The sequence below is a fragment of the Rosa chinensis genome, chromosome 1, assembly GCF_002994745.2.
Source record: "Rosa chinensis cultivar Old Blush chromosome 1, RchiOBHm-V2, whole genome shotgun sequence".
NCBI lineage: Eukaryota > Viridiplantae > Streptophyta > Magnoliopsida > Rosales > Rosaceae > Rosa > Rosa chinensis.
Window position 1 is genome coordinate 55,636,521 of NC_037088.1, and position 18,441 is coordinate 55,654,961.

The window sequence follows — 18,441 nt, forward strand, 5'->3', positions numbered from 1 at the left end:
AACTAATCACCCATACCTGTGTTTTCTGGTGGTCTGGATATGGTGGAAAAGTATGGCAAAACAAGAAATTACTGCAGCTCCTTCCTTCTTTTCTTTGTATGACTGTATGGGTCTGGTTTGAGAATGGTATTGGTATGGGTACTGGGTACGGAAGAACAAAATTTGTTCTTGGTATTTTCTGGGTAAAGCTTCTGCTCAATCTTGAGCAAAAAAGAGGTTGGTTATGGGTTATGGGTATGATCTTGGTTTGGTCAAAAAGGAATCAAGATCACTATTACTTTTTCTGGGAATATGGATATGGTGAAGAACAGAAATTCTTTGGGTATTGGTATTGTTTCTGGTACTGGGTAAGATGAAGAAACTAATTTCTTCTCTTGATATTGGCAGCGGAATATGGGTATGGGTAATCTAGATTTCTAGAAATGGTTATCGGTCTCAATAGCAAAATTGCTCTGATACCATGTCAAGGGTAGAGTTTTATGTCATGTTTGCCGGGTTTCAAGCTTTCATTGTGTGGGTGATAGCTGAAGAAATCATAGCTCTTTTCAGTGTCAATATGAAAACGATGAGCATCTCTTTTTTCATAGGACATAAAACCCTGAGTTGCTCGCATGCACTTTCAGAAACCTTAATTGAAACTCTGGTGGGTGGAGCGCCACCGTAGAGAGCATAAATTGCAGTTTCTTCTCTACACCCACGGGAAATCTGGTTCCTCAAAGCTGCTGCATAAGAATAATTAATGAAAATGATAAAGTAATTGAAATTGATAAATTAAGTGTTAAATAATATATTTTAATTTAAGTTGAGCAATTGTTTCTCAGCCCTTAGATTAAGATAGTTGGGATCCAATGGTTATTGACCAAATAATCAAGTAGCTGACCAGGGGAACGGGACTGTAATCTAATCTAATAGGTTTAATTAAATTTATGTGAAATGAAATGCCCCTTATACTTGGTCAAACAAGACGATACATAACAATTAGTATTTTCCACACCCAATCTTATCTACTGAATAATGATTGCTTGGAGCCCAAGCAGGTCAGAATTACATATATAGATTGTCAGGCAATATGAGCAGAAGCTAAAAGAATATGGAGGAAGTGAAGGTAATAGGATTCTGGTCAAGTCCATATGTTTACAGAGTTACATGGGCTCTGAATCTCAAGGGAGTCGAATATGAATATCAAGAAGAGGACGTATTCAACAAGAGTGATTTGCTTCTTCAGTACAACCCAGTGCACAAGAAGGTTCCGGTGTTTGTTCATGGTGGAAAGAGGATTGCAGAATCAACTGTTATTCTGGAGTACATTGAAGAGGCTTGGCCGCAGAACCCTCTGCTTCCAACAGACCCTCATGCCAGGGCCATGGCTCGATTTTGGACAAAGTTTGGAGATGACAAGGTAATCATATCTGCCTTTTCTCCTAGAGAGTTTCTCCTACCCATATAAAATGTTGATCCTTAACTGACTGGTTATTTTGTATAATTTAGAAGCCGGACTTTTTCGGATTCTTTAAAACAGCTGGAGAAGAGCAAATAAAAGCAGCAAAAGAAGCCCAGGAGTGTCTGAAGATCATAGAAGAGCATGGCCTTGAAGATAAGAAGTTCTTTGATGGTGACAAGATAGGAATGACAGACTTATCCTTAGGATGGCTAGCATTCTGGCTTGAGGCCATGGAAGGAGCAGCTGGTGTACAAGTTCTGGAAGTCAATAGCTTCCCTCGCTTGCACGCATGGATTAGAAATTTCAAGGAAGTTCCCGTGATTAAAGAAAATCATCCTGATCAAACTCGGTTGTTAGCCTATTTCAAATGGCTAAGGGAGATGTATACCAAGCCAGCGACTACCTGATATCCTACTCTTAATTCCAAACAACAGCACATGTACCAGATATGAATAAAGGTTGAAACGTACAGAACCAATACACAAGGAATGATATCAGTGAATAGTTTCAATCACATCAAGTACAGTTAGTGACTGAATAAGAGAAGCTTTCTAATGCATATGTGTGTTTTGCTTGTCCACTGGCTCATGTAACTTTTTACATGGAATTGAATCCAAGCCTCCACTCCATTTTAACTAAGACAAATATTTTGGTAAAAAAACCAGAGCTATGAAGACAACAATCTGTAATGCAAGAACACTGTACCTGTACAACCTCCAATGTGTTTCTACTTTCTACCCTGTCTTTTAACCCAGAATAAGACCGATTATAGAATTTACAACACAACATAATTAAAATGTTGCCGGTTTATGAAGAATTTAATTCAGCAACACCGAAGCCTGTTTATATGGCCTAGATCTTTCATTTATAGCCTTATTGAGAATGCAGTTTTGCAAGCAATGTTGAATATATACTTTGAAAGTTCTATTTCTATTCTGTCCTTTACTTAAACCATAATCATCTAACCATCTAATTCTGATCACATTCACTTTAACCACATAGTGCAATGCGCGCGGTCTGGTCTAAGGCAAATGGGGTTCCGTTCAGTTTGCGGTTTGCTTCTTAACTGAGCTAAAGTTATGTTTCATCGATTGATCATCTGATCAAATTATCAAGCTCTGTTCTTAAAAGAAGTCTGCATCTCTTATGCTAGCATATATAACAATTATATTGATATTTGGTTGAATATATGATCAAAATTTACCTTGCCTTCATAAGGGTCATTCCAAAAGCAAGGGATTCTGTGGCACACCTCCTCAATGTATTCACCGGAATATCTGTTCTTCTTGCAGGGACTAGTGACTTCTTAATATCTTTTGTTTGATGATCCACATTCTTCTCTTTCTTTGGCCAGTCCTTTCTTTTTCATTGTTTGATGTTTTAAGATTCAAATTCAATAAATTTTTGCCAACAGTTCATTGCTTTATGCATATTTATGTGCAAAGGCTTTCTATCTGATGCAAAGAATTCCTGCACAATCTTCCCTCCTCTTTTCGCATGTTATCATCCCAATCTATGTCTCCAGGTATAATCTGAGTCTTTGTAACTCTGTATACAACTATACACACCCCACCATTTAACGTTCCCCTGTTTATCTATTTAAAACTTCTCCTTGCCTTAAGTTTCCAAAGCTTATTTCGAATAACCGCTTTCAATTGGTTCGGTTCTGTATATAGAATTGGTTTTTGAACAAAGATAGTAGTGTTGTAGTATATATGATTCACATGTACAAAACATGAGTCATAGTATAAATGTCTATATCATGTATACAAATAGGTACTTGAGTGTATAATGTAGATATTGTGACTTGTGTGACAAGCTTTATGCCAAAGGGCAACAAGCATGGCATTTTATCATCATCACAGCCACCATAGAAGGCTGCAGCTGTGAATGTAGAGGTTATCAAATTGAGTTACTCTTTGAGCTTTCACACTTGTAATATTTTTCTATAAATACCTCTTTGTGTGAGATGAATAAACACACTTGAATCTCTATTCTCACAGAAACATTACTCTCTCTCTCTGTTTATCATTTCATACTTGTCCTCAAACACGTTATCAGCACGAAATTGCTCTAGAATCAGAATCGAAATTGAAAAGAGGAGAGGTAGTTCATAATCCGATCGAAGTCATTTTTTCAAACTTGCAAAAAACCTCCAAACCCTAGCTCATATCAAAGCCCTTGATTCAAGAAGCTCAGAACCGGTTTCAGAACCTCCAGAACCGGCCGGAAACAGCCAGAACCGGCCAACGGAAAATTTGGACCGCTGCCGAACCGCTGTCGAAGCCCTGCCGAGTCCTGCCGATATCTGCCGAAAGCTGTCGAGCGCATCTGCCGAAAGCTGCCGAGCGCATCTGCCGAAAGCTGCCGAGCGCATCTGCCGAAAGCTGCCGAGCGCTCCTGCCGAGTCCTGTCGACAGCACCTGCCGAAGGCCTGCCTAGCAGCTGCGCAGCATCTGCCGAAGGCCTGCCGAGCAGCTGCGCAGCAGCTGCCGAGCCACCTGCCGAGCAGCTGCCGAGCTGCTGCCGAGCAGCTGTCGACACATCTGTCGGACAACTTTCCGACAACTTTCCGGTGACTTTTCCGGCGACTTTCGGACAACTTTCCGGCGACTTTTCCGGCGACTTTCCGACAACTTTTCCGGCGACTTTCGGACAACTTTCCGGCGACTTTCCGACAACTTTTCCGGCGACTTTCGGACAACTTTCCGGCGACTTTTCCGGCGACTTTCCGACAACTTTTCCGGCGACTTTCGGACAACTTTCCGGCAACTTTTCCGGCAATTTTTGGACAACTTTTTCCGGCAATATTATTCCAAGGTAATATTTACTAAAAGTTCCCGTTTTTGAGTTTTTACTCTATTCTTCTTCTCTTTATTTTTCTCGGGAACTTACAATCAAAAGCGGAATTCCAAGAAATTCACGCTAAACGAACTAAGAGCGTTCGTAATTATGAACTAAGAGTGTTCATAATATTCGGACTAAGAGTGTCCGCAAAACATCATTGTTTTGGTCTAAAGATTATTGATTTTAGATTTCGTGGAAGTTTTGAACTCCGAAACTAATATATCTTCTCTTATCTTCAGGATGTCGAATGCACCTAGACTCGACTTTCAAATGCTTGACTCAACGGGTTCGGAATACTATAGTTGGGTAACCGACGTTGAGAACCACCTCACTTCAAGAGGGATATTGCCCATAATTCAAGCTCCTAATCCAGGCCTTGTGTTCCAAAGAACACCTACAAAGCATGCACAAGCTATTATCTTGATGCGGCGCCATATGGATAAAGCTCTCAGACTAGAGTATATGTCAATGAGAGATGCTCGAGACTTATGGGTAGCGCTAGAAGAGCGTTTTGGTAATATCCAAGATACCCTCCTCCCTGACTTGAAGGTTCAGTGGAATAATATACGCTTCTCCGACTTTAAGTCTGTTGCAGAATATAATTCGGAAGCTCTTCGACTCAAAGCTATGTTGAAGTTCTGTGGAAAGCCTCTCACAGAAGATGAGCTACTTGAGAAGACTCTCTCCACCATTCCCGTCTCAGCAATTGTGATATCAAAGCAATTTCGCACAGAAGTCAATGCTGGACGAATTACAAGGTTTAATGAGCTTATTAATATTTTGTCGGTATCTGAAAAGTACGACAACATCCTTGTAAAGAATTATAATTCTAGGCCCATAGGAACCAAGAGCGTCCGTGAGGCAAATTATAATGCACCCAAAAAGGGGCGCAAGCAGCAATACCCTAATAATAAGGGACAAGAAAGGCGTACGGGCCCATATAACCACCCCAATAAAGAGAGAAACCGCAACTTTAAAGCGGACACTCGTGGTGGCAACTTCACACGTGGTGGTAACTCCACACGTGGCAACTTCACACGTGGTGGCAACTCCACACGTGGGAGAGGTGAATATAATAACAATATGGGCCGTGGAGGTCGCATCATAAGGCGTGGTAGTAGCAGTAACCCTCCTAGGGAATATCCACAACATGGACAAACTGCACCTCCAATGAAAGGAGGCAACCATAATGACGTGTGTCATAGATGCGGATCAATCGAGCATTGGTTCAAACAATGCCATGCAAGTACTAAACTAGCTGCAAGCTACAAAGAGTATAGGCAAAACAGGGAGCAAGAATCCAACCTTGCCGAAAATGAAGATAGTGAAGATGTCAATCTCACAATAGAGGACTTCAAAGCTGAACAAATGCACGAGGATGCAGCAGACTTTGATTAGAATAGTCCTTTTCTATTTTCCAAGGGCAAATGTGCCTTAATCAATAACAATTGTATTGACTTTTTCTTATGTGGTGTACCCAATGAAATATGATGTCTAGGAAAGTAATTGAGACCATGGTATTTAAGCGAGCCTCGCTCCACCAACATCTCTCTACTTCCCTGGTCATATTTCATTGGAATTACCAAACGGAATGAGCAATTACAATTTGTATAAAGTTTGATTGTACTTTGGAATAGACTTTGGAAACCTTGATGTAATCATTGGTTATTTTCCTTATTAATAAAGTATCGCATTCAATGTCATGGACATGTGTTAATATTCCGAACTTTACTCCTTTTTCAGTATGTTTTCCGGAGAAATGGAATGCCTTCTTGATAGTGGCACCACACATACTATATTACGACACAGGCAATTATTTTTATGGATGAAGCCTAGTCGATCTTCAATAACTACGATGGCAGGATCATCACAATTGATTCATGGTCGAGGACCAGCTCAATTTTTGTTGCCAAATGGCACGAATATTAATATCATCGAAGCTCTATATGCTCCTAGGGCTGGAAGAACCCTATTGAGTTTTAAAGATATAAGAGCCAATGATCTTCATGTGGAAACACATTGTGAGAATGGACAAGAGTTCCTTTGCATTACCTCTAATAACTACGGAAATACACGAGTATTAGAGAAACTTATGTGTCGCTCTAGTGGATTATATGCAACCACTATCAGAGTAATTGAATCCAACCATGTCATGAATGAAAATTTATGGGATTCTGACACATATAGACTTTGGCACGACCGCTTGGGTCACCCAGGTCGTGATATGATGCTCCGTATATTAAAAACTTCACACGGACATCCATTCTTCAAAACGAAAAGAAGTACGAACCAAAGATTGGTCGAAAGAACTACTTCATATCATTCGTTTTGTAAGGCTTGCTCTTTAGCAAAGGTAGGATCAAGACCATCCTATGCAAAGGACTCTAAAGAAAATATACCATTCTTGCAAAGAATACAAGGTGATATTTGTGGACCTATTCAACCAACTTGCGGACCATTTAGATATTTTATGGTGTTGGTTGATGCATCGACACACTGGTCACATGTCATGCTATTATCCACGAGAAATGCTGCATTTGCTAAACTCCTAGCACAGATCATTAAATTAAGGGCTCACCACCCTGATCATCATATTAAGTCAATTCGTCTTGACAATGCTGGAGAGTTTACATCAAAAACTTTTGATGATTATTGCATGTCCATTGGGATCGAGGTTGAACACCCTGTACCTCATGTACACACCCAAAATGGTCTCGCAGAAGCTGCCATTAAAAGACTTCAAATGGTTGCTCGAGCATTGGTTATGCGCACCAATCTCCCTATTTCTGCTTGGGGCTATGCAATATTGCACGCAGCTGTGCTTATTCGTCTGAGGCCCACTTCCACCCAACCATTTTCTGCTTCCCAGATGGTCACTGGGTATGAGCCCGATGTCTCACACTTACGAATATTCGGGTGTGCAGTCTATGTGCCAATTGCGCCGCCACAGCGCACCAAAATGGGTCCTCAAAGACGATTAGGTCTTTATACTGGATATGACTCTCCCACCATTATCCGCTATATAGAACCCTTGACAGGCGATCTATTTACCGCTAGATTTGCGGATTGTCACTTTGATGAGACAGTCTTCCCATCATTAGGGGGAGACATGAACAGTAATGTTCAACAGAAAAGACAGGAATTGTCGTGGTTTGTCCCCACTCTGTCTCATCTTGATCCCCGAACAGCACAATCTGAAATAGAAGTGCGGAGGATTCTCGATCTTCAGAACGTAGCAGAATCAATGCCTGATGCGTTTTCTGATATCGCTAAAGTGACAAGATCACATATACCTGCTGCAAATGTGCCTGCAAGGATTGATGTCCCTAACACTAGAGGACATGATGCCATCTCAAGAATACATGAGAATGGCGCCAACGTCCCCTATATGGGTGATGTAGTGGCTAGACCCATGGCTCCCGCCAGGAAGCGCGGGAGGCCCATTGGTTCGATGGATTCTCGCCCAAGAAAGAAAGCGAGTTTGGCACAAAATAATCCATTAATCATCGATACAATTAATCCCTCTCATGAAAATATTCCGGATTATGGTTATGTCAAAGAGACATCATTGGAGGACGCTCCAATAAAAGAACCAATTCCAGAGAATAGAGAGATCTCCATGAATTACACTAGTATACATGGGGTGATGGATAGAAATTCTATGACTATTAATGATGCTTTTGCATATCATATTGCAAAAGGAATTATAGAATACGATGATATCGAACCTCGCTCCGTTGAAGAATGTCAACGAAGAGCAGATTGGTCTAAATGGAAAGATGCGATCCAGACTGAATTGGATTCACTAACAAAGAGACAGGTATTTGGGTCTATAATGCTGACACCACCAAATATAAAACCTGTTGACCATAAATGGGTCTTTGTTAGAAAGCGTAATGAGAAAAATGAGGTTGTTAGATACAAAGCCCGCCTTGTGGCACAAGGTTTCTCACAACGCCCTGGAATCGACTACGAGGAGACATATTCTCCCGTAATGGACGTTATAACGTTCCGCTACCTTGTCAGTTTGGTAGTTTCCGAAAAACTTGACATGCAGCTTATGGATGTGGTTACAGCATATCTCTATGGGGATCTAGATTCAGAGATATATATGAAGGTTCCAGATGGACTTCAATTACCCAAATCAAATGGCTCTAAACCACGGAGCGCGTTTTCAATAAGATTGAGACGCTCACTATATGGATTGAAACAATCCGGACGGATGTGGTATAACCGTCTAAGTGACTACTTGATTAGGAAGGGATATATTAACAATGAAATATGCCCATGCGTGTTCATTAAAAGAACAAGTTCCGGATTTGCAATTATAGCAGTATATGTCGATGACATGAATCTAATTGGAACTCTAAATGAGTTAAAAGAAACTGCTAAATATTTGAAATCCGAGTTTGAGATGAAAGATCTTGGGAAAACACGGTTTTGTCTCGGAATAGAACTCGAGCACCGTAGTGATGGGATTATGATCCATCAGTCAGCATATACTCAAAAATTACTAAGGCGCTTTAATGAAGATAAAGCAAAGCCTGTGAGTACTCCCATGATCAGCCGTAGCCTTGAGCCCAGAAAAGATCCATTTCGTCCAAAGGATGAGGACGAAGGCTTATTAGAGGCTGAAGTGCCATATCTAAGTGCAATAGGTGCATTATTGTACTTAGCTCAATGCACAAGACCGGATATCTCATTCGCAGTGAACTTGTTGGCTCGACATAGTTCCTCGCCAACACGCCGCCATTGGATTGGTATAAAGACAATCTTTCGATACTTAAAAGGTACGATTGATATGGGCTTGTTTTATCCCTACAGGGAGAAAAGAAAGGACGGAAGTATGGGATTAGATCCCACATGGCAAAAAGCCACCTTCCGCAATATGAACGCCGGTGACACTTTCCATGGTGGCCGACGTTCTCCTCCTCCCCTCCATCAAAATGATAATGATGTTTTGATGGGCTTTGCTGATGCAGGGTATCTCTCTGACCCTCACAAAGGTCGCTCCCAAACAGGTTATGTCTTTACCATGGGAAGCACCGCGATATCTTGGAGATCCACGAAACAGACCCTTGTTGCTACTTCCTCAAATCATGCAGAGATTATTGCTCTACATGAAGCTGTGCGTGAATGCATATGGCTAAGGTCTGTAAATAGACACATTCGAGGAACCTGTGGTTTGAAGTCCACCACAGAAGAACCTACATGCATTTACGAAGATAATGCAGCTTGTATTGAGCAAATGAAATTAGGTTTCATCAAGGGGGACAATACCAAGCATATATCGCCAAAATTCTTCTACAATCAGCAACAACAAACACTTCTGAAAATTGAAGTAAATCAAATCCGATCAGAGGAAAATGTAGCGGACTTATTTACTAAGTCGTTACCAAAATCCCCTTTCGAGAAACATGTGAAGAGTATCGGATTGAGAAGGCTATCCGAACTCCCACGATCTTCAGGGGAGTCTAAATCAGGGGGAGTATCCAGTTACATACTCCACACTCAAACGCGCGTTGTGCTCTTTTTCTCCTTCGACCAAGGTTGTTTTTTCCCACAGGGTTTTATTACTTGGCAAGGTTTTTAACGAGGCAATTTCGAAGCGCACGACCTAAACAATACTATTTGACATGAAATATCCAAGGGGGAGTGTTGTAGTATATATGATTCACATGTACAAAACATGAGTCATAGTATAAATGTCTATATCATGTATACAAATAGGTACTTGAGTGTATAATGTAGATATTGTGACTTGTGTGACAAGCTTTATGCCAAAGGGCAACAAGCATGGCATTTTATCATCATCACAGCCACCATAGAAGGCTGCAGCTGTGAATGTAGAGGTTATCAAATTGAGTTACTCTTTGAGCTTTCACACTTGTAATATTTTTCTATAAATACCTCTTTGTGTGAGATGAATAAACACACTTGAATCTCTATTCTCACAGAAACATTACTCTCTCTCTCTGTTTATCATTTCATACTTGTCCTCAAACAAGTAGCTTAAATTTATGTGGTTTGAAAACTCGCATTGCTGTCACATTTGGTGGAGCATACTAGAAGAATTATATGATCATTTCTAAAGCTCTGTATTTAGTAAGAATGCTCCTTGAACGAGCACCGGAATCTTCTTATTAACCAGGTTATACTTCAAAACAAGACTAATTAATCTTGTAAACAAGGTTCTCCTCCACATATTCAGTACTTAACACCTAGTCTTAAGAGCCCATATGACTTGTAACGAAAGGGACTGGGACCAGTTCCTTGCAGCTTCACTTCTTCCATTACTGTAAACAATTAAGTTTTCTTTCTGCCCTCAACATAACGATTGGCTTCGTTCTGCTTTTTTTAATTTGTAGTCAAAGGCTCTGGTCGACCTTAAGACGAATAATCATCTAGTACATCTTGCTTGACAAGTTTTTTGTTTTTGTTGGAAAAACATGATCTTCAAATATAGCTGGCGCGCAAAACGATATGTTATCTCTAAGAAGACTAAGATGTATACCCACTACATATGAAAAGTAAAGTCAACAATAGTAAACAAAGGATAAATTGGCCTCTAATCCTTGCTTACCTTGTACATTGAAGCCCAAGATAACCAATTTGAATGTGAGGCATATATATATATATAAATATATAGAAACCAGTCTAGGAGCAGAACAGAACCCAGCAAAAATGGCACAAGTTACATTGTTAGGAGCTTGGCCTAGTCCATTTGTTTACAGGGTTATCTGGGCACTTAAACTCAAAGGTGTAGACTATGAGTATGTAGAGGAGGATATCTTATACAACAAGAGTGAACGGCTTCTAAAGTACAACCCAGTTCATAAGATGGTTCCGGTTCTTGTTCATGCCGGAAAACCAATCGCAGAGTCCACTGTCATTCTTGAGTACATCGAAGAGACGTGGCCGCAGAACCCCTTGCTTCCTAAAGACCCTCATGGACGAGCTTTGGCCCGGTTCTGGACAAAGTTCGGAGAGGACAAGGTAATTAATGAACACTCAACTATTTTTACTACGTCATATTGTCAAATGAGTCATTTGTCATATGCATGCATGTTTGTAAGTTTGTTTATAGAACTAGTTGACAATTGATGATCTATCAACATAACACAGAATGAAAGATCAAATTTTAGCCAACTCAAACTAATTTAGATGTTTTGTGTGACATAGAACCCAGCCCTGTTTGGATTTTTGAGGACTGAGGGAGAACAACAAGTGAGAGCAACAAAAGAAGGGCAGGAGCAGCTGAGAATCTTGGAAGAGCAGGGCCTCAGAGACAAGAAGTTTTTTGGTGGAGACGAGATTGGAATGGCTGATTTAGAATTCGGGTGGCTAGCTTTGTGGCTGGAAGTCTGGAGCGAAATAACTGGGGTTACACTGATTGAAGCCGAAAGCTTCCCTCGCTTACACGCATGGATACAAAGGTTCAAGGAGTTTCCCACAATCAAAGAGACCCTTCCGGATCGCAGTGCAATGCTGACCCATTACAAAGGTTACAAAGGTCTACGGACAACTTATATTGCTTTAGCAAAATCTTAAACACTAATATTAGCTATTAGTTGATGTAATTTTCTTATCCAACAATAACTCCATCAAATGAAATCTCGCAGCTTGAATAAACATATATTTTCATGGACTTATGGCCTAGATATATGTTTGCATGTATGAAACTGAGTACGTAAATTCCATCAAATTTTCAAAAACAAAAATCAAGGGGAGAGAGAGAAACTTAAAATAAGTCCGATGTCTGAGATATTGTTCAAAAAACTTAATAGGTCATATATTATATGAGTAAAGAAAACCCTAATTTGCCTTCTGGAAGCGGATGGTGCATTCAGTAGGAATTGATCAATAGTAGAATAAGTGAAAACTGAAATTGTTTAGATTATAACTTTGTGAAAGAAAAATGCGTTCTGCATATATATGGAGCAAGCATTCACTTAAAAAGAACTTCAAACAAACAAGTAAAAATAAAGGAAATGCTATTCATCACGTCAATTCCCCCATGTTATAATGTTTAGTAAATTCACCCGGCGTATTGTATTGAATTGGGTTTCAATAGACTCAGCAATGAACATCAGAGACAGTGGAACCCAATGCCTTGGTCAGTACCTACTAAATGAAATAGCGTTAAGATATTCGACAGAAATTACAAATTCCTTCTTTCCCCCGAAGACCTAAGAATAAGAATATCGTTCCGGGCCTTAAATCCAATTAGTGGTATTCTCTACCATAAGTTCAACTCCTACTGAAGTAGGCAGCTGAATCCTCCAGGCAACAAGGCCACTGGTCTTAGTCAAACGGTCCCATCCACCCCATTCTTAATCTTCTCTAAACAAAATCAGTTCAAAAGTCTACAAGGGACTAACCTTGCTGCGATCACGCCAACCAAGTCCAAATGGTCAAGATTGCTAACTAATCTTTCTTGCAGGGAACTCTGCAAAACAACTTTGTGTTTCAATTAAACTTACCAATTTCATCTATTGAGAAACAAAACATATGCAAATCTAATTTTAAATCCTTGGTACGCTATGACTTTATTCTTTGCATATGATTTTCTCATGAGCACCCTTTACATGTCTATCAGGAATACCCCAAATTTTCTCTTAGGTGTAAAGAAATTTCTTCTTTTGAAAAACAGAACTTTTAGAAGAATAAAAGACCATTTAGAAATATGAATATAGACGTAGTATGGATGATAGAGAAGAAACCTGAAAGCTGAAACTCATATAAGTTTGAGAGGGCTTGCCCAAGATCGGCGACCACCTGCTCTAATTGCTCAACCTGACATAGTGACACAGTGAATGAGTAACCGCCTCTGTATCAACAGTACTTACAAGTAAACTTTCAGGTACAGATGCAAGAAAATAAGAACTTTGCATGAGCGTTTATCTCAAAAAATATTAGGATGCAAGCATGCAATGAGCCCGAAACTAGCTAGCAGAACATATTAGCTACTCATTTGTTTGTCATTATCTGTTTTGTTGCCAAATATCGAGTGGAGCAAAGTCTACAAATTTTCAGCAAACTGTAATAACAATACAAACCTTTAAATGTCTACTCAATCTGCACTACGCGCCAAATATTGAGTGTAGCACTGCTCAATCTGCACATGACATAGGGAATGTAGCCGGCATCCCTATTTATGACAAAATAACAACACGTAAATGATTTCGAAGACAGAGATGCTAGATAACCAACTCTCAAACAATACAATATTAGCTGTAACACAACTTTCTCCAAATTTCACGAGTTTGAGAGAGTAAACACTAGATAATTACATTGATGCTCAAGGAACACTGCACTGATTAGGCGATCGAGCATCTCTTGAGCTTGATGCAGGTGTACAAGCATATGTACATGTGTTTGTTTAAACCAGCAATATTCATCGGATGATGATGATGATGATGATGAGAGAGAGAGAGAGAGATCTACCTCTGTACTATATATTATACATACAAAGAACAGTGAAAGGCTCTGGTTTAGCACAGACATCATAAAACACAACACCGCACGACCAAAACTCATTCCAGCTGCTAGTACGCAGCCATCATCTCTAAATGCCGCCAGTGCAGAGAAAGGGTGCCTCATAGGAGTTGCAAGATGAATGTCTTCTAGACCCTGAGTCTTAACTCTTAAGTACGTACACAACCCTTTTATTAAATCCGACACTAGCAATTTTCTGTCAAGAGAAAAGGTACTTTGAATATCAGAATGCATAACTAATAACTTTCCAGGAATTCTGACTATATATAACAAACATCTGTAATGGCTTCTGGTAATAAACTTCATCCCTCTTTTTCAATTGGAATGACAGTGGAAAAAAGTGAAAGCATGCATGCAAAATAAGACGATGGTTTTACCAAAAACCAAAAAAAAAAAAAAAAAATGAAATAAAGTAAGACGATGGCGAAAAGCCGAAAACTGATCTTACTTTCGCCGCTGGAAGAATTGTTGATTCAGTATTAACAACTACTAAGCTGGTGAACAGTTGTTTCATTCGTCTTCTAAGGTCCACACACTCTGAAGAGTTGCTCAGCTGCTTGACTAAGCTACTCCAACCTTGGGACATCTGATTAACAAAAAAGGTGAAAAGAAATCTGTAACATAGCTAAACACTCCAACGTGAAAACCAAGAACTTCAAGTATAGCAGAATTATGGGCAAGACAGGGGGTCTCAATGAGACCTAAGATTTGTGACCTCAAATTCTAGGTGTCATACCATATAAGCAAATAACTTTATTTTCAATTCCACATAATATATCTTGCCAAATCATAATCTTGCACCACCAACTTTACTCTTTTATATTTCCTTTTAGATTTTAAAGGGGTGAACTAGTGACATTAATAACTTTAGTTAGGTGACGAAAAAAAAATATTGTGTGTTAAAAACAACCATTAATTATGTATTAATTTAAGGGATATGTCTACAGATTCTTTCACCAATATTTTTCTTCATCTAATTAAATTCTTACCTATAATTTTTCTTTCCAAATAGCATAAATATATTGAATTAGGTGACAAGAAATAGGCATTAAATTTTCTTTCTAAATATTAATTAATTTCGTTTAAAAAAAATAGCATTAATAAATTGAAAATGTCCAAATTAATTTTATTAAAATTTAGTTACAAACAACTTTTTACACCACAACACTAACTTTTAGTTGTTTGTATATAATTCACTAAATATATATATAATTCGCTGGAAGAATTCCTGATTCAGCAAGCAATAGTTCGGAGCTTAGTGGTATGCATTGTTGCCAATGGTGCCTGTTTATCGAATTTTGCTTACTCTGGTAGCAGGTGCAGTGGTCTCCCGGTCTCTTCCTTTCCTCCTATTGTTTCTATAAGATTATTTTATATACAATTGAGCATGGGGTGTTTTGTATCTATATAGAAACTGTTATTCCATTGAATCATAGAAATAATTATTTACAGGAATTTTACCATTTTGGTGAGTGCATAGAAGCAGCTAGCATTTTGTATGAGCAGTGCTTGTTTATCCTACTCTTCACATATTTTTCTCTCAGAATCATCTCATCAGGAGTAAGTTATATATATATATATATATATATATATATATATATATATATGTATGTATATATATATTGTTTGAATGCAACAGTCGATATTGATGAATTCAGTTACCTTTAGTAAATAGGAGCCCTTTCTAAGTAGGTGTATCGTTTCTTTTTCAGTTGCTATTTGATTTGAATCTTAAGTAACTTTTCTAGAAGGTGTGATGTGTAATTCTTATACATTTTATGAGTGAAAGCAACATTAGGATGAACAGTTTTTTATTTTTTTTATTTTAGATAAATGACAATCTTGTGACTTCTGCTGATGAACTCTTATTTGCAGGCCCGACCCTTATTTAGAGACCGTAGGAAATTTTCACAGATTGCTGAATCCATTGCTCCAAGGACAATATCCGATGAGGGGAATGTATCAATCTCTTGCAGTTGCTGCAATGTGTGTCCAAGAACAGCCTAATATGCGATCTGTCATAGCGGATGTAGTCACAGCCCTTAATTATCTTGCTTCCCAAAAGTATGACCCTCAAGTGCTTCGAGTCCAGAACTCTCGCACAGCTGGCTCGTCAGCCTCGTCTACTCCTAGATCAAGAAGGGAATTCTGAAGTTCATGAGGGAACATTTATTTAATACAGTTGCATCATTGGATGCTCACGATTGTTGTCACCAGTCTAGCTGCGGCACTTTAATTAGGATGTTTTCACATAATGGGTTTTAGTTGTGATTCAGCAAGCAATAGTTCGGAGCTTAGTGGAATGCATTGTTGCCAATAGTGCCTGTTTATTGAATTTTGCTCACTCCGGTAGCAGGTGCAGTGGTCTCCCGGTCTTCCCCTTTCCTCCCTCTATTGTTTCTATAAGATTATTTTCTGTACAATTGAGCATGGGGTGTTTTGTATCTATATAGAAACTGTTATTCCATTGAATCATAGAAATAATTACTTACAGGAATTTTACCATTTTGGTGAGTGCACAGAAGCATTTTATATGAGCAGAGCTTGTTTATTCACCAAGCTTGAAGCTTTTAGTTTCTTTTTCTTGGTTCAAAACTTATCAGCTTGAGTGGCAAAGTTCGAATTAGCTCCTTTCATTCTTGGATCACAGTCCCTGCCACTGCAGATTAATGTCTTCTTGCTGTAGATGTTACCCTCATTAGATCATATTTGAAAAGTAACAAAGCCATTTGAATCTGTTCAATAAAGCAACTTTGCAAAGACAGTTTTCATATGCTTCTTCTTTTCGTCTTCAACTTGAGCTTTTTGTCTCGTGCTTTTTCAACAGAGCTTCTGTTAATACTTCTACTCTGGGCAATTGTTTTACCATTGAATGTATTAGCAATTTCACTTTGAAATCAAGCCAAAGGTGCAGTATCTATATTCTCAATATACACTATCTAATACTGGCAATTTCACATTGCAATCAGTAGGTCTGATATTAGGTTCAGTATATTGATTGGAATTAATAGACATGTCTGAAAAACTCAGACGACAGAAAACAAAACTTGTGTCGTCTGAAGGCCTTTTTGGCACAGTGACAAGAACTAGCATCATCAGATATTTTGATAAAGAAAAGATTTCATAAAAATTAAAAAAACCAAAACAAAAGGTCGTAAAAGAGATCGAGACTTATGAACGAAACCTAAATAATCCATATACGGCTATACCCATCATGGGTAGGGGGGCCCCTATAACCCTAGGGGCTCGGGCTCCAGCGATGACTAAAGTGAGGTCGCATGATCTGAATAAACTGATTTGCTAGTTGCCACCTACCCATAGTGAGTAGGGCGACCTTAACCTTCACGCAATGGGTTATAAACATTTGCAGAATTTACTTCTTTTTTCTTTTTTTTCCGATGCGGGATATAATTGTTGGGTAGGATATACAGGTATGAACCCCAAATCTTCTACGTGAATGCACATAAGCTCAATGGCTAGTTTGAGATTACTATAACTTTTTAAAAAAACTATTACTGCTGTGTTGTGAGAATAATCAGATGTGAATTAAAACAGTTTCGTGTTTGGTAAATAATATTTTTAAAAGTACTGTTAGTACATAAAACAACTGCAAAGTGTGTTTTGATCCACAGCAGCTTCTAAAAGCAACCTCTAGGCTACTTTTAAAATCTGCTGCCAGTGACCTATAACTTTCAATTAAAATTGCTTTTCATTTATTTACCAAACACAATCAAATCTAAAATTTTGAACAAAAGCTGATTTTTTTTAAAGCGAAGCAATCCTAAACAAGGCCGTAGCTACAGTAGGGCGAAATGACCCTTCTCTATTTTTGAAACTAAGCAATGATTGGTTGATATATTTAGTAAAAGAAGCCTATTATGTAATGGAGAGAGTCTTGCGTACGTCAGCTGTACCACGTGGCAGTGTAGCTTATCAATCAATGTCTAGCAGGGGGATATTTTAGGTATTTTATTTTTAAAAAGCAGGGATAATTTCAGAATAAGAAGAAAAATTTCAGAGTTTTGATTGGTCAAACGTACTACGTGTTTGGTACGTCTGACGTACGCAAGAATTTCATCTTTTATGTAATGTTCGACCCTTCTGACATCAAAGAAGAGAAAATTGTTTTAAAGGTTTGGCCATTCACCTCCCTAATTTAGACGGAACTCCCACTATCTTTTAATTTTTTAATATATCTTATTCATTGATTAATTAATCAATGATTGTTTTTATTTTTTTTTACTTTAATCGGGAGAAATTGAATTCAATTAAAGAAATTTCTTTAATTCTTTGCAATAATTAAAAAAATTTTAGAGATCAATTTATTCAATTAAGGATGATCATCTAAATGTGCAGATTAGTAGGGTATTATTAGTGCATCTTTAGCAATGCTAGTCATTTTTTAGTCAAATTTTAGGATTCAAATTTGCTCACCATTTTTATTTTGGGGTAATATCACCACTCAATTAAAACTTGACACGTCATGTAGAATTAATTTAATACTTAAAATTTATTTGTTTAATAAAACATTATGATTAACTATAATTATGTTTTATAACACATGACAGTTTTATATTGATGGTGGTGAGCAAATTTGAATCCTGTTAAAGTAAAATGACAATTAGAATTGGTCTACTCATTTCATTTCATAGTCC

At 38.4% G+C, this 18,441-nt stretch overlaps 3 protein-coding genes across 3 annotated transcripts in view; all 3 read left to right on the forward strand.

Moving 5' to 3' along the window:
- The window catches only part of LOC112182505 (probable serine/threonine-protein kinase PBL7), a 34,886-nt gene extending 19,078 nt beyond the window's left edge, over nucleotides 1-15,808 (forward strand). The window contains exon 5 of the mRNA XM_040508549.1: nucleotides 15,662-15,808. Coding sequence (XP_040364483.1) covers nucleotides 15,662-15,793 — 132 coding nt within the window. The 3' untranslated portion in view covers nucleotides 15,794-15,808. The remainder of the gene's footprint in view (nucleotides 1-15,661) is intronic.
- LOC112182507 (glutathione transferase GST 23) lies at nucleotides 1,066-2,183 on the forward strand. The gene is made up of 2 exons (XM_024321001.2): nucleotides 1,066-1,399; nucleotides 1,489-2,183. The coding sequence occupies exons 1-2, from the start codon at nucleotides 1,091-1,093 to the stop codon at nucleotides 1,846-1,848; spliced, it is 669 nt and encodes a 222-aa protein (XP_024176769.1). The 5' UTR covers nucleotides 1,066-1,090; the 3' UTR covers nucleotides 1,849-2,183.
- Nucleotides 10,933-11,920, forward strand: LOC112182506 (glutathione transferase GST 23). Its single transcript, XM_024321000.2, has 2 exons — nucleotides 10,933-11,284; nucleotides 11,471-11,920. Exons 1-2 carry the CDS (start codon nucleotides 10,973-10,975, stop codon nucleotides 11,837-11,839), a joined length of 681 nt encoding a protein of 226 aa, XP_024176768.1. The 5' UTR covers nucleotides 10,933-10,972; the 3' UTR covers nucleotides 11,840-11,920.
- Nucleotides 15,809-18,441: the final 2,633 nt, after the last annotated feature.

Excerpts from the sequence above, each read along its gene's own strand:
- LOC112182507 (XM_024321001.2), top strand. The coding sequence starts at position 1,091 with ATGGAGGAAGTGAAGGTAATAGGATTCTGGTCAAGTCCATATGTTTAC. Across the intron at positions 1,400-1,488 it reads CAAAGTTTGGAGATGACAAG|AAGCCGGACTTTTTCGGATT; the intron begins GTAATCATATCT and ends TGTATAATTTAG.
- LOC112182506 (XM_024321000.2), top strand. The coding sequence starts at position 10,973 with ATGGCACAAGTTACATTGTTAGGAGCTTGGCCTAGTCCATTTGTTTAC. Across the intron at positions 11,285-11,470 it reads CAAAGTTCGGAGAGGACAAG|AACCCAGCCCTGTTTGGATT; the intron begins GTAATTAATGAA and ends TGTGTGACATAG.